Source organism: Lepus europaeus, chromosome 18 (assembly GCF_033115175.1).
Source record: "Lepus europaeus isolate LE1 chromosome 18, mLepTim1.pri, whole genome shotgun sequence".
Lineage (NCBI taxonomy): Eukaryota > Metazoa > Chordata > Mammalia > Lagomorpha > Leporidae > Lepus > Lepus europaeus.
In genome coordinates, this window is record NC_084844.1 from 72,031,009 (window position 1) to 72,047,409 (window position 16,401).

At 52.2% G+C, this 16,401-nt stretch overlaps 1 protein-coding gene and 1 pseudogene across 1 annotated transcript; one reads left to right on the plus strand and one right to left on the minus strand.

Moving 5' to 3' along the window:
- Window positions 1-574: 574 nt before the first annotated feature.
- LOC133746594 (prolyl hydroxylase EGLN3-like) lies at window positions 575-1,329 on the minus strand. The gene has a single exon (XM_062174765.1). It carries the CDS (start codon window positions 1,253-1,255, stop codon window positions 575-577), a length of 681 nt encoding a protein of 226 aa, XP_062030749.1. The 5' UTR covers window positions 1,256-1,329.
- Window positions 1,330-12,334: 11,005 nt separating this feature from the next.
- On the plus strand, window positions 12,335-16,122 carry LOC133746998 (adenomatous polyposis coli protein 2-like; annotated as a pseudogene).
- The last annotated feature ends 279 nt before the right edge of the window (window positions 16,123-16,401 follow it).

The window sequence follows — 16,401 nt, forward strand, 5'->3', positions numbered from 1 at the left end:
CTTGGGACAGTTATAAGTTGATCACAATAACAGAAGCCCTTTCTAGAGGTAATAATGCCATTAGATCGTGAAATTGTTCAGATGACATAGATTGGTTTCCCACTGTTAAGGCTTTAATAACGCCTCTCTGTGGTATCTGTCACCATGCTCTGTTTTTTGTTTGTTTGTTTGTTTTGTTTTGTTTTTTGCAAACCTCCTCCTTTCAAATCAGGAAGCGTATATAAAGTGCAAGTAAGATTCATCCCTGTGCTCGCAGGCTCTTGTTTCAATAACCAGTTTTACCAAACCTATCAGCTAACCCGCTGGCCAACAAGGACATGTGCAGGTCTTTCTGGAGTAGCAAGTGAGTTCGTCTGGCAGAGACAGTATCTGCAGGTCAACACAGTGTTGGCAAGAGAACACCAAGTACCACACACAAGACAGGACATGAGGAGACAAGCACTCAAGGGGACTTTCTTGTCATCTTTGGGTGTCAATGCTTAAAGAAAATTCGGGAACTGTAACTAAAGTGAACGAGGCCAGCGAATGTCACAGCATGGTCAGTCTTCAGTGAGCTCAGTCTCGCTCTTCCTAGTTAAATTACCGAATTTCTTTTTGGCTTCTGCTCTTTCTTCAGCATCAAAGTACCAGTCATGGCGTATCTGGTGGCATAGGAAGGCTGCACCTCATGTGGATTCCTGCGGTCCGACCAGAAGAACAGCAGTCTATTGAAAATGGGCTCCACATCTGCTACGAACGACTTCCCTTCTGGAAATATCCTCAGGATCCCACCATGTAGCTTGGCATCCCAGTTCTTGTTCAGGTAGTAGATGCAGGTGATACAGCGGCCGTCATCATTGGGATTGTCCACGTGGCGAACATAACCTGTTCCATTTCCTGGATAGCATGCCACCATTGCCTTGGACCTCTCCTTGACGTAGTATTTGCCCAGGCGGCTTCCGCAGTACAGGACTAGCCTGTCGATGAGGGACAGGAGGAAGCTGATGGCCTCGCAGCCCTTCTCGTTGCCCCCGATCCACGTGATCTGGTCGCCGCGCAGGTGCCGCTGTGAGACCTGGGCGCGCGGCCCGGCCAGCTGGCCGTCCCGCAGGGCCCCTTCGCAGTGCAGCTGCTTCACGCGCTCCAGCACGCAGTTGCCCACCACCTTGCCCAGGAAGTTGTCCAGGTAGCAGAAGCCCACCTCGTGCAGGCACGGCATGATGTAATCCATGGCAATTTTCTCCAGATCCTGGCTCATGATGTGTGACAGGGGCATCTCACCTGCAGGACGCAGGGCAGGGACACCCCACGTGCACGTGGGGAGTGGGGAGCGACCCGCCGCAGCACCCAGCGGAGGCGCAGCGAGCGGAGCGCTGAGTTCAGGAACCTGCGGCGGGCACTGTCCAGGAGCCACCGCGCCACCGAGCCACCGCGCCACCGCGGCACCCAAGGGCAGGGGAAAGTTGTCCGCAACTCTGGCAGGAAGGGCTCGCCGTTCAGGGGCCAGCCCGAGATGTGCGGTGCTCCATGACCCAGTGCCGCACTGGCCCAGCGAGGAGTCCGAGGGCCCCTTTTGAGGATGCAGCGGCAGTGGCCTGTGGGTGATTATGTTTTACTCTTGATTATTTTATTGATTCAGAATTTTATAATTTATCCTCCAATGCACCAGCTAATTGTAGATGGAAATAGTGAGTTTTCTTAATGTGCATGTTAACACTGTTCTTTTAAAATGAGACCTAGTTCCAAAAAATAGTCTTCACAGGAATATTGAAGACCTAGAGTGTCTAAAAATATTCACTCCAAACTTCTGCCATCTCACATAGACTTGTAGAGAAAATGAAATTATTCAAGTTTTACTTCTTGTGATGGCAAACTTATCCATTAATTTGCAAGTTCTTGTTTTCTTCATAAATTTAGAATAATTTCAAGGCCTGCTGAAAACTGACTTAAACTTGATTTACTTTGAAGCCCCACACATCTCACATTACAGACTGTGAAGGTAACTTGAAGAGTTATAAAAAAATTAACATCTAAGTCAACCATGTTTTGTGCATTTAGGAAGCTTATGAAATAAACTGGAATCAGCAATGATTGTTTATAGCCCTTGTCTCTTCCCTTGAGGAACATTTTTTTTTCATACGATTTTTTCTTCATACTATTTCTTTTTTAAAAAATTTTTTGACAGGCAGAGTTAGACAGTGAGAGAGAGACAGAGAGAAAGGTCTTCCTTTTTCCATTGTTTCACCACCCCCCTCAAATGGCCACCATGGCTGGCACACTGAGCTGATCCGAAGCCAGGAGCCAGATGCTTCCTCCTGGTCTCCCATGCAGGTGCAGGGCCCAACCACTTGGGCCATCCTCTCCTGCCTTCCAAGGCCACAGCAGAGAGCTGGACTGGAAGAGGAGCAACCAGGACAGAATCCGGCGCCCCAAACGGGACTAGAACCCAGGGTGCTGGCGCCACAGGTTGAGGATTAGCCAAGAGAGCCACAACGCTGGCCCATACTATTTCTTAAACACTTCTGCTTAGTGTAGGGTTAACTTTATGATCATTAAGTGAACTGAAAATAGATCTTTGTAAAAATTAAGAGTTGGAATAGGAGAGGGAGTAGGAAGAAGGATTGGAGAGTGGGCAGGACGGAGGGTAGGGTAGGATCTGTATATATGAAATATATGAAACTTGTGTAACTTAAATAAAATTTTTGTAAAAATGAACAGGCTGATTCTTGCTGTTACCCTCTTACCTCACATTTGACAGAGCCACATTCTGTGGTCAAAGTCAGTTGGAATGCGGTAGGGTGGATGCCAAACTGGTTGGAGTAGCTTTGATACATTATCTTAGATGAGCCATTTATAAATTTGACCTAGTGGCATAGGCCAGTTTAATAGCTGCTTCCATTATGACCCCAAGAGGACACAGCTGGTGGAAGGGAGGCAGAAACATTTCTTTGCTTCTGAGCAAGGAATCTGTGGTTGGGTTGGTGGTGGGGACTGAATCTCTGGGTAGTCTCCATTCTAAACACATGAATTATGAAGGGGTGGAGATGAGGGGTTGTGTAGGGAGGAGAGAAAAGGCTGTTTTATCCATCTCTGCTCCCTATTTGCCTGTTCTGTCACACCAACACATCCCACCCAACTCAACTGTCAAATGCTTTCTGCATCTTTCTCTATTTCTGGAAATTACAGACACTTTCAAGAGATCTTGGGTTTGATGAAACCAGTAATTCTTTAGTCTACCCTCTTGGAGCATGTCTGAGGTCAAGAACATTCAAACAAAGTTGTTGAGAAATGATTAGGGCACACCCTGTGCTAAGTGCTGAAGAGACAAAGATGAAAAAGATAGAGCCCTCCACCGAGAAACCTCACAGTCTCTGGATATGAGCACCCAAAGACCTCATTTAGCAGGGGTGGGGAGCTTGTTTTCTGCCAAGGGCTATTTGAATATTTAAAATATCATTTGTGAGACATACACAATTATCGACTTAAAAGTTAGCCTGCTACTACTGCTATTTATTGAAATTTGAGTCCCCAGCTGTGGATGCCTTGGCAGGGCCAGACCAAATGATTTTGTGGCCCTACATGATCGATGGGCTGGACATCGATCTGTCCCTGGTTTAGAGTTGAAGACTCTAGCAGGAGATCATATGAGATAGTGGAGATACTGGGAATGGAGTTCATATGTTTAGTTGAAGTCAGGAAAGGCTTCTTAGAGGAGGTGGCATTTACACAAACATACAAATAGGATTCTGGGAGCTGAAAAGGGAAGTGATTGTGTTTTCGAGGGAGGACATAGCTAAAGCAAAGACATAAAAGTGTAAAGCGTCATAAAATAGTTTGTGTAGGGAATGGCAGATCCATAGTTTGACATGACTGGAGACATCACTGGTGAACAAAGATGGCAGGGGGTTGAAAGATTCAAGCATGTATTCTGCTGAGGGGTTTCACTAGTGTTCAAACTGTTCTATTTCTGAACCTAAGTAGTGGATGCTTGGGAGTTCATTGTATCATTCTTTCATTTAGCAAATATTTGTTATGTGTACATGTGTACACACATTTACTTCTGTATTTACTTATACTTCTATGTATGTCATATTTCATAGCAAATTTTAAAAAATGAAATACACAATTACTAGAAGTGATAATTTTCTAGATTTCCAAGTTTCTTTAATAACTTTTGTTTCCTTGATCTGAGAAGCCCATTATAGGGGCTGGCGTTATAGTGTGTCAGGTTAAGCCACTGCCTGTAGCACCGGCATCCCATATGGTACCAGTTCAAATCACAGCTGCTCCACTTTCTTTTATTTTCTTTCTTTCTTTCTTTCCTTTTTTTAAAAAAGAGATTATTTATTTGAGAGGCAGAGTTACAGACAGAGAGATAGAGAGATAGAGACAGAGATCTTCCATCTGCTGCTTCACTCCCCTGGATGGCCACCAAGGCTAGGGCTAAGCCAGACTGAAACCAGGTTCCAGGACCTTCTTTTAGGTCTCCCACACGGGTGCAGGGGCCCAAGCACTTGGGCCATTTTCTACTGCTTTCCCAGCACATGAGTAGGGAGCTGGATTGAAAGTGGAACATCCAGGACTCAAACTAGTGCCCAAATAGGTGGCTGTGATGTATGCAAAGGCTTAACCTACTATGCCACAGCGCCGTCCTGGCTTGCTCGCTCATGCTCCCTCCCTCTCTCTCTAGCTCTGCCTTTTAAATAAATAAATAAATTTTTAAAAATACTATTATGGACTGGCGCCATGGCTCAACAGGCTAATCCTCCTCCTTGTGGTGCCAGCACACCGGGTTCTAGTCCCGGTCAGGGCACTGGATTCTGTCCCGGTTGCCCCTCTTCCAGTCCAGCTCTCTGCTGTGGCCAAGGAGTGCAGTGGAGGATGGCCCAAGTGCTTGGGCCCTGCACCCCATGGGAGACCAGGAGGAAGCACCTGGCTCCTGCCATGGGATCAGCGCGGTACATGGGCCGCAGTGCGCCGGCCCCAGCGGCCATTGGAGGGTGAAGCAACTGCAAAGGAAGACCTTTCTCTTTGTCTCTCTCTCTCACTGTCCACTCTGCTTGTCCAAAAAAAAGCCTATTATGTATCTTCAGAAGTTTCTGAATTTTTTACAACTAAAATTGTGCCATAAGCGTTACATGAATTACTTAGTAGCCACATGGATTATAGATGTTATAGTCGGGTTTCAGAGGAGGGGATGATGATCATTCAGGATTTCTCATTTTAGTTCATATCAGAGGAACACCTAGTTTTTGTAAGATGTTTGTTTAAATTACCACACAAAGCATTCATTTTTTGCAGGCATTCACAGTAGGATATCAAAAATGAACGAAGGCAGATTCCAAATCACCAAGCTGCTTGTGGTTCTAAAAGGGCTGCTAGGAAAGCAGGGACCTGTGCTGTATGAAAGGGAATGATGTACTCATTTGTGGAAGTTTGGGGAGAAGAGAATTTTGTGCATGGGATTCTCTGAGTTCTGAGATGGGTCGGTTTCCTCTGTCAGTGAGGTGCGGTCAGTCTTGTTCCTGAAATGTCTCAGACAACAGGAACAGCTGCTTTAGGTGTCCACACCCCAGCGTTCCTTGACTGGTAAAATGCAAGTTAGCAACACTTCCAGTGAGTCATCTTCATTCATCAGGGACGTCTTCAGGGTTGTCATCGTGGTGGGACAGAAAAAGACTTCAAATCCCTCCATGTGCATGCAGCATGGGTGTAACCCCTGAGGAGGTTGGAAGGCTGTACTGGGCTGACCCAGTACTGTTTGGTGCCCTGCTGTGCTGTGTACCAGTGCAAGCTGGTCCCCTGAACCTGCCTTTCCAGTGCCCTTCCCTTGACTGTCAGAATTACCTCATCTCTACCAGGCATCCTCAGTGACGTGTACTGTGGAAGGACAGATGGCTTTTATTTTCCTTGCAAACTATTATGCAATGTAAACCTGTGCTAGCATTATTTTCTCAGATTGCAACTATTATAAAATATAACTCAGCTCCATTTTGTCCTTACTTTCATTTCAAATCAAATAATTCATTTCGGTTGTCATAGATCTTTGGTATAGATTTTCACTTTATCTATTGTAAGCTTTTTTCTCACTTCTGCCTTTTGTGGTGTGTGTGTGTGTGTGTGTGTTGGCTTTAATCACACAACCTCAACTCCCAAACCCTTGTGTTTCCTTCTCTTACCAATTCCTATATCATCTTTTACTCTTTCTTTGCCTATTGCTTCATGAATCTTTCTTCTCCAAGTCTGACTCATGTCCCATGTCAACCATGCTTTGTGGCCCTAAACTGCGGTATGGCCCCAGGGAAACTCCTGAGCTAAGCCTGTAGAATTTGCTTTGCTACCTTTTATCCCAGTTTTCTTATCTCTTTTCCTCTCTTCCTCTCCCCAGCCTGGCCCAGCAGCCCCTGGATGACAGCCAGGGCCTCCTAGGAGGGGGAGCAGCTCCCCGCAGAGCCTGGGGAGGGGGTTGGGTGGTGCACTCCCATAATCAAGGCGCAATCAGCACTAATCAGCGCATTCTTGAAATACACCCAACTGGATGGGGAAGCAGGTGAATGCCGCCGGCTTGCTCAGTGGCAATCAGAGGCGGTGACTTTGGATCTGTGGCAACAATAGCTCTTTGTCTGCATGCCAGGGGACTTTGCTGTGCTCTGCTGAGCCCACCACTGATGGGAAACAGAAACACCCCCTTGGGCCTACAGCTGCCCCGGCTGGGGGCAGGGGCTGTGCAGGTGCCAGGTCCAGCTGCCTGCAGGGTGAGGTCCATGCACTCCAGCACCACTACTGAGCACCTACTGTGCACTGGGTGCACCTGACGCTACCTTGGGGGGAGGTGGGCTATGTTCTGTAGTGACTGGAGGAGGGGCTCCCTGTAGGTTGCTTGGCTGAGAAGTGGCTGATCTGAGGCAGCAGCCCCATCTGTCACTCCCAGCTGTGTCTGTTGCTTTAAGGGCTGGAGGTCTGTTGAGACACTGTCCCAGGTCATTGTAAACCCACACCTCCAGGACCCTCCTAGACCTTGCAAAAATAGGGCTTACCAATCCCGAGTGGCAGAGGGGGCCCAGCAAGGCTGCAGAGGGTGGTGAGTGGAGTTGCCCTAGGTCACGGCAGAGTAGTGATGTCACTGAGCCCTGAGCTTCCTCCAAGGCCCATCCCTGCACCCATGCCTTCCCGCCAGGGTCCTTCTGAGTGAGGCTGGGTACTTGGAGATTCCCTGGGCCAGGTGCTATGGCGTGCTGGAGGGCCAGCCTTGCTCCCCCTTCTGTGGGGGGCACCCCCAATTTCCCCCAGGGTGGTAGCACTCAGGCCCCCACAGGTGAGGCTGGGAGTGCTCTGGCTGTAGCCACCCAGCTATGATGAGAAGTCACAGGGCTGGTGGGGAGGGGGCTGCACGGGAGGTGGCAGGGTGGGAGGGTGGGGAGGGGGGACCATGCTGCAGGCCAGTGACAGTGGAAGGTTGAAGGTCGGCGCAGCAGCTGGGGATGGAGGGAGGGGTGAGCCTGAGGGTCACAGGAGGTGGAGGAGTGCGGCTCAGGGCTCAGGAGCGAGGGGTGGGTGGTGACATGGTTCCTACCTGGGCCGCCCAGGCCCGCATACCACTTGTCTTCCGGGCCCCCTTCCAGACCCCCACAGCTGGGGTGAGCCTTCCCCTTGCTCCCAGGTGACAAGAGCCCCCTGCCAGGCTCCCAGCTGCCAATCAAGCCCCATGCAGCCACTGGAAGGGCTCCATTAAGAGATCAGCACATGTCCCTCTCTGCCCCCACCCCCATCAATGGCTGCAAAGGCCCTGAGGCCCCCCTGACCTCATCACCGCCGTCATTGTCATATCGCCTTCTGCCACTTACCCTGGTTCATCTTGCTCTGGCCTTCTGGCCTCCTAGCTGAGCCGTGAGCACTACAGAGATGCTTCCGCCCCAGGGCCTTTGCACATGCTGCTCCGGCACCTGCAGCCACAGGTTCCCTCCCTCACCTGCCCAGCGATACCTTCCCCACCCAGCCCATCTGAGGTCCCAGCTGCGCCCTCTCCGCCACCTTTTCCGGGCTCTCCCCCTCTCCCCCTGCTTTATTTTAGTCACATCATTTTACCATCATTTGCCATCCTCAAAGCCGGCATTGTCTTGTCTCCTTTCACTCAGCGCCAGCTGCTTCGGTGTCCAGTCATGACGTGGTTGGACAGCGGTGGTGGGGGTCCCAGGAGAGGAACTTGGTGGGAGAGACTGAGTTTGAGTCATGATGGCCAAAACCACAGGGCCATCCAGGTGGCAGCCAGGGGGGCAGGTGCCTGTCTTGGTTTCCTCATCTGTCCACTGGGCTGAGCATCCCAGCTCCCAGGGGCATGGGGCACCGGCTGATGGGCATAGCAGCTCAGGGAGGCAAGCACTCCACCACACTCAGCCATGGCAATGGTGTAGGGCAGCTCCTACTGCCTCCTACCCCTCCCCCAGCCTACCACAGGAGAACTGCGTCCCCCTCCTGCCATGCCTAGGTTGTTGCCAGGGGCCAGGAGAGTTTTTTTGCAAAATAGCTTCCAGGGCTCTGCTTTGGGGATTGGGAGCCCCAGAGGTGTCCTTTGTTGAGAAAACAACTCTGTGACACTGAGAAAAGTGCAGAAAACCAGAGCCAGCTGAAATCTCCCCAGACCAATGTCACTCCCTGACTGTTAGTTGTCGGAAATGCAATCAACTCTTCAGGAAGGCATCAATTCATATTCAGTAAAATGACTGATTCAGCCATAGATAAATGTTGATAGGGACATGAAGAGCATGGAGCCTTCATAAACTTCCAGTAAAACAGTGCAGACACTATGGACAGTAATTCGGCAGTTTCTCAGCATGTTCTACATGGGACTGTTTATTGACTCAGCAGTTTGTCTCCCAGGTATGCCACTAAAAGATACAAAATCCACATGCCCATGAAGGCTCCCTGCAGTGGTATTCATGAAAGCCAAATATGAAAGCAACTCAAATACTAATATGTGAGAAAAACAGTGTGCAGTATATCTTTTATAATGGCATAGAATTTGGCAATAAAAATTAATTAAGAAATGAAAGACCACAAAAATAGTGAAAGTCAAAATAATTCTTTTTTTAAAAAAAAGAAAAGAATTAGTAGCAAAACCCCACACATCGTAGCATCTACAAAAATGGGGAAAAAACTGAGTTTGGAGCTTATAGTGATGTTTCCAGCTGACTTGGATGAGAAAGCAATAAAGAACTGCTCAAAGGGAGATCTGAAAACTCTGAATGTGGTGAGAACCATAAATAATAAACACACAAGTAACAGAATGAGTATATGCCTTCAAAAGATTTGTCCTTAAGATAAAGAGTCAAAGCATAGAAAAAATTGAATATAAGAAAATAAAAAAGTGTAGCTTTAAGGTTTATTTTAGAGGTATACCTGTATGCCTATTGGTGTATGTGAATTATATACAGGACAAATTTAAGACTATTTTTAAAAGATTTATTTATTTATTTGAAAGCCAGAGTTACACAGAGAGAGGACAGGCAGAGAGAAGCAGAGATCCTCCACCAGCTGGTTCACTTCACAATTGGCCACAATAGGAGGAGCTGTGTTGATTCAAAGCCAGGGGCCAGGAACTAGCAGCTTCTTCCTGGTCCCCATGCAGGTGCAGGGGCTCAGGGACTTGGGCCATCCCCTACTGGTTTCCCAGGCCATAGCAGAGCTGGATCAGAAGTGGAGCATCTGGGACTCAAACCGGTGTCCATATGGGAAGCTGTGGTGCAGGCATTAGCTTTACCTACCACACCGCAGGCTCCAATCTAAGAATTTTTTTTTTTTTTTACCATGCTATCTGCTGCCCTGCCCCACCCAGTATTTTACTTCCAATTCTTTTAAAATTATCAATATGACTAATCAAATCTCTGTGAATCATTGACTTATATTCTGAGTAATTATGGAGATTGACAATAATTATGATGCAATTTTGTTTTAGAGCCAGAGTGAAGAATTTAGAACACTGTGAGAATGGCAATGAATTCAAAGTAGTGCTTTTTACACTACTTGGCTATTAAAAATAAAGTTTAAGCAAATATTTCTTCTAAAGTGTTTTTAGTGAGTATTAGAAATCCTGATTCAGACCTTTTGCTAGTTAAATATGTTCACTGTCCCACCTTGGAGAAATGAAATGTGTACATTATACTCCCATGCAAAGTTGGTTAGTAGACTCTGTAATGCCCTTCCAAAAGCTTATTGACAGCATTTTGCCTTCATTTGGAAAATTAATGAAAGTGAAAGATACTTACATATGTGTGGATTACCCATGAGAACAGCTCTAAACTTCACTATCTGAAACCTCAATGATCAGAGTTGTCTTCATTTTGACTGTTTTGCCTTGGATTTCTTTCCCTTTTACTAGGATAAATGTCTTTTCCAATGAGGGCTGGGTTAGATTAGCACTTTTCTACAAAAGATTCCCGATTTCTAAGTGTTTATTAAGGTAGTGATGGGGTCTGTGTGCTTGGGTCACAATTTGAAAGAACACAATTGATATAGGGCATGTAACTAAACTGTTAACATTATTGTCATTAGCAGTATTGCTAAGTATTTTCTTTTTGTCTTATTGTTCCTCATTTTATTCTTGGCTTTTGATGTTTTGAAAATTTACAGCAGAAAACCATAAAAAACTATGGACTGTTGCATTTGAAGGTTTATGCACTTATTTTAAATTTCATGCTTGTAAAACAGTGCTGGTATTTCTTTTGCTTTGTTTTTAAGTACAATTGAATTTCACAATGAAGCGACAGCTGGCAATGCATGTACCTCAGCATAGACAGGCAATCTAAACAGTAAAGTTGGGTACTCTGGGTTTATTGCTATACAGTGCCAAGTCCCTTTGAAAGAATTGATGACAAACATCTTTAGCTTCCAGTCAGTGAAATTTCTGTCTTAAAAGTCCAAAATTTTGAGGCCAGCACAGTGTCTTTGTGGGTAAAGTTGCTGCTTGTAGTGCTGGCATCCCATATAAATCCTGGGTTGAGTTCCAGATGCTCCACCTCTGATCCAGCTCCCTCTAATGCACCTGGGGAAGCAGTGGAAGGTTGCTCAAGTACTTGGTCCCTGTACCCACAAGGGAAACCCAAAAGCTGCTGGATTCTGGCTTCAGATTTGCTCATTTCCAGCTATTGTGGCCATTTTTAGGAGTGAACCAGCAGATAGAAGATCTCCCTCTCTCACCATCTGTAACTTTGCCTTTCAAGTAAATACATAAATATTTGAAAAATGAAATAGTCCAGAATTTAACAACTACAAATGTACTGTTTTATTTCTTTTTAATCATAACGTACAACCTTAAAACAAGTCAGACAAGACTCACTTTCTATATGGATGGTACAAAAACCACGAGGGATTCAGAGGAGATTGCTTAGCATATATAAACTAGGGCGCATTGAGAAGATTTTAGAACATGGAATTGAAAGATAAGCATTTCTGCAAAAATATTTAAATCTATGCATAGTTTTCTCATAGTACATTTTTCTATCAACATTTAAGACTCATCAGATCGCATCATGAAAACACAGTATTACTTTTTTCCAGTATAAGAACATTATATCAACATCACAGTCATCTGATTTCATGAATATTTATTGTAGTTCAGCCATGCATTTCTTTACAACTTAATGAGCAATAATTACTTCATTTTTTCCACAGGTCAGACATGTCCAAGAAACAAAGGAGGCCAAATGACTGGGTCATTTCTTTGCTCATTATTAAAAGCGATTAAGGAAACATAAGTAAAAGTCACACAAATAATCTACTTCAGGAATTAAAACAGAATCGTTCTTTTGTAGAAACTATAGTCTTTACCAACCTACTCAGAGAAATGTGTGAAATTCTTGAGTAAAATTCTGACTACCTAGATCAAAATCTACCATCTTTTGAAAATCAAATTCCCAAAACACAAATATAACATAAAATAGCAAAACTTATACATAGACCAGGTACGTTAAATCACATTTTGAAAACTGAAACCAAGAAAAAAAGCTAAACAATCAAAATTTCAGGCCCATGCTTACAGGTATATTTCAAACTTCTAAGGAAGAAAAAGGAAACCTGTTTCCCAAACCTATGCAAATGGAAATAAGCAGAGAATATTTTTAATTTCTTTCGGAAAATCAGCATTACGTCGATGATGATGCAAGTGTACCAGGAATAATTGAAATAATTCTTAAAAGTATACCTTTCATAAACAGATACAAATATTCTAAGCAAAGTATTATTATTTTTTAATTTTAATTTAAAATTTATTTGAGAAATGCAGAGACACCCCACCACCACCCTTCCCACCTGCTGGTCCAGGCCCCCCCCACCCCTCCCACCTGCTGGTCCGGGCCCCCAAATGCCCAAAACGGACGCCCTATCCCCTGAGGGCGGGGCGGGGCCTTCTGCTCTGGCCTTTCTAACCCCGGAGGGTGGGGCGGGGCGGGGCCGTCTGCTCTGGTCGCTCAATCCCGGGAGGGTGGGGCGGGGCCGCCTGTTCCGGCCACACCTGACCCCGCCCTCACCTCCCCCACCCAGGCAGGTGCTCCGCGACTACAACTGCCTGCAGAAGCTGCTGCAGCACCTGACCTCACTCAGCCTGACCATCGTGAGCAACGCGTTCGGCACGCTCTGGAACCTGTCGACCCGCTGCGCGCAGGACCAGGAGCTGCTGTGGGACCTGAGCGCCGTGGGCATGCTGCGCAACCTGGTGCACTCCAGGCACAAGATGATCGCCATGGGCAGCGCCATGGCCCTGCGCAACCTGCTGGCCCACCGGCCCGCCAAACATCAGGCGGCCGCCACGGCCGTGTCCCCCAGCACCTGCGTGCCCAGCCTCTACGTGTGCAAGCAGCAGGCGCCGGAGGCGGAGCTCGACGCCCAACACCTGGCGCAGGCGCTCAACCACCCGGAGAAGCAGGCCCTGCCCGGGGCCAGGCGGCAGTCAAGAAGCCGCTGCCGCCCCTGCCGCACCTGGACGGGCTGGCGGGGGACTACACCTCCGACTCGGTCTGCTTCGACGACGACGACGCGCCGTCCCTAGCCACCGCCACCGCCGAGCCCACCAGCCCGGCCGTGCTCTCCCTCTTCCTGGGCAGCCCCTTCCCGCAGGGCCAGGCGCTGGCCCGCACCCCGCCAGCCCCCCGCGGCGAGGCTGCCTTGGCGGCCAAAGCCAAGCTGGCGCTGGCAATGGCGCGGATCCACTGTCTGGTGGAGGACATCTTGGCCTTGCACACCTTGTCTGATGACAGCTTCAGCCTCAGCTCCAGGGACCACGGGCAGGAGGCGCCGAGGGAGGGCCAGGAGCAGTCCTGCTCGCCCTGGGGCGGCCCCAAGGGTGGCCGGCAGGAAGCAGGGGGCTGGGTGCACGCCCTGCTCTGGCTCAAGGCGGCCCATGCCAGCCTGTCCAACGACAGCCTCAACAGCGGCAGCACCAACGATGGCTACTGCCCGCGGGAGCACAAGCGGCCCTGCCCGCTGGCCGCTCGGCCCGATCTCGACCTGAGGGGCAGCCAGGCTTAGGGCCCACCCGGGACGCCTCCGGCGCCGACGCCCGCGTGGGCACCATCAAGCTGTCGCCCACCTATCAGCCCGTGCTGCCGCTGGAGTCCGCGGGCAGGGCAGGCGCCCCCCACCCCCGGCGGCCCCAAGGCGCCCCCCGCGGCCCGGAAGCAGGCCTGGCTGCTGGCAGAGGGCCTGAGCCAGGTGCCCGAGAAGCTGGGGGCCGCCAGGCCGGCCGCGGCCAGCAGGGCGCTGCAGAGGCTGGTGGCGCAGTAGGGGCCCCTCTCGCTGTCCCGCTGCAGCTTGCTGTCCTCGGTCGGACGCCCGGGCCCCAGCGAGGCCAGAGACCTGGACAGCGACTCCTCCCTCCAGGGCCTGGAGGAGGCCGGCCCCGAAGAGGCGGAGCTTGACGGGGCGTGGCGTGGGCCCGGGGCCGCCTCCCTACCCGTCGCCATCCCGGCGCCCCGGCGGGGCCGAGGTCTGGGCCTGGGCGTGGAGGACGTCACGCCGTCCAACTCTTCTGAGAACTGTGTGCAGGAGATACCGCTGGTGCTGAGCCGCTGCAGCTCCGTGAGCTCCCTGGGCAGCTTCCAGAGCCTGTCCATCGCCAGCTTCATCCCCAGCGGCCCTTGCAGTGGGCTGGGCAGCGGCACAGTGAGCCCCAGCGAGCTGCCCGACAGTCCCGGGCAAACCATGCTGCCCAGCCGCAGCAAGACGCCGCAGGCCGCGCGGCCCGGCCAGCCCGAGAGCAGCCAGTTCAGCCTGCGGTGGGAGAGCTACGTGAAGCGCTTCCTGGACATCGTCCACTGCCACGAGCGCTGCCGCCTGCCATCCGAGCTGGACGCTGGCAGCGTCCGCTTCACCGTGGAGAAGCCGGACGAGAACTTCTCCTGCGCCTCCAGCCTCAGCCCGCTCGCCCTGCACGAGCACTAGGTGCAGCAGGACATGGAGCTGCGGCTGCTGCCGCCCTCCTGCCCAGACTGCGGCGTCTGTGGTGGTGGCAGTGGTGCTGGGCAACGCCGGTGAGAAGAAGCCGCCGGACGCCAAGAGGGGCCGGCGCCCGCAGGCTCCGGGACCCGCACGGCCGCGGACCAGGAGCTGGAGCTGCTGCGCGAGTGCCTGGTGGCGGTCTGCCCGCGCGGCTCTGCAAGGTGGCCTTGGCGCAGGTGCCCGGCCGCCGGGCGCTGCCCACCCCGGCCCGGGAGGACGACTCGGCCGAGGGCACGCTGGTCAACTTCTCCAGCGCCGCGCCACTCAGCCACTAGACTGCAAGGACCCCCCCCCCCCAAGGAGCAGCCCCGGGGCCCGCAGGACAGGGGCCGGCCCCGCGCCCCTGGGGGCCCCCAGAAGCCACGGGCTGCTCAGAAGGTACTGGCGGACAGTGATCTACGTGCCCAGCCCGGCCACCCGGCCCCACCCCAAAGCTGTCCCTGGCCCCCGCGCCACACCGAGGTAGGCGGCGGAGACCCCCAGCTCGGCACAGCCAGCAGCCGCAGGCAAGGCGCCAGCGCCCGGGAAGCAGAGCTCTCTGAGCCTGCACAGGCCAGGCAACATCTCCGAGCTGGCGGCGGTGAGCCACCCCCGCCCCCAGGAGCGCCACGCCCCCCTGCTCCTCTGTCCAACACCCCTTCTTCAAGCTCCTCCCAGACCTCGCCCGCCTCTCAGCCTCAGCCCAGGAAGTCGCCCCCCCGCCACCCCAGCTGCAGGGTCTCTGCCCGGCCTGGCAGCCCCGCGCGTGCCAAGCACAAGACCTAGAAGTCGCCTGTCCAGATCCCGTTCAAGCAGAGGCCGGCCAAGCGCGGGGCGCCGCCGCTGGCCAGACCTGCCCCAGAGCCGAGCCCCAGAGGCCGCGAGGGGGTGGCGGGGGCGCGTGGGGCCGACTGGGCCTGGTGCGTGGGGCCTCCGCCCGCTCCAGCGGCAGCGAGTCCTCGGACCGCTCAACTGACCTTCATCAAGAAGTCGCCTGGCTTACTGCCTTGCCGGCGCATGGAGCTGTCCTCCGCCGCCGCCTCCTTCGCCTCTGCCTCCACCTCCCAGGGTGCGTCGCCCCGCCGCGGCCGGCCGGCGCTCCCCGCCATCTTCCTCTGTTCTTTGCGCTGCGACGAGCTGAGGGCGGCCCCCTGGCAGCAGCCGACCCGGCCAGGGTCCGGTCCCGGCCCCAGCACGTGCGCGCTCCGGCGCAGCAGCTCCAAGAGCCCGTCGCGCCTTCCAGTGCGCACGCCCCCCCGCGCTACCCCTCTTCAAGCGCTACTCCTCCCAGCCCCACATCAGCATGGCCCAGCCACTGCCCAGGGTGGTCGCGCCAGGCACGATGTGGCGGCGCATCCGGGATGAGGCGTCGCGCACATCCTGCGCAGCACCCTGCCCTCCTCGGCCCTGCTGCTCCGGGGCCACCCGCCGCCGCGGAAGACCTGCGACGCTGCAGTGCAGATGGAAGAGGTGGCCCAGCCCAAGACCAATACAAGCACGTCCCTGAGCCTGGGGAACCCAGAGCAGCCCCGGCCCCAACCGGCGCCCCGGCCGCCCTCCTGGGCAGCGAAGTGGATGAGCCAGTCCCGGCCAAGGGCCCTGCCCCCCGCGCCCTTTGCCCAAGAGGGCTTGGGTATCGTCTTGGGGGGCTTCCCTGCCAGCCTGCATGGCCACTGAGGATCAGCGGCCACTTGGCAGCCTTCCCTCCACCCACCCTCCTGTTCCTCACGCCGCCCTGCAGCATCTGTCCCATGTGTACATAGCGCGCCACCCACCAGCACCCCATGTAAAGCCGCCGGCTGGCGGAAGGACCACATCCCCTGCATCAGTGTTGCACAACTTTAAAAAACAGAGCTGTCCAGTTGCCTCTGCTGCATGAGTGGGGCAGATGTGGGCCTCCCACGCCGGCCACGAGCAGGGAGGCCAGCGGTCCCTACTGGCCCAGGAAGACTGTCC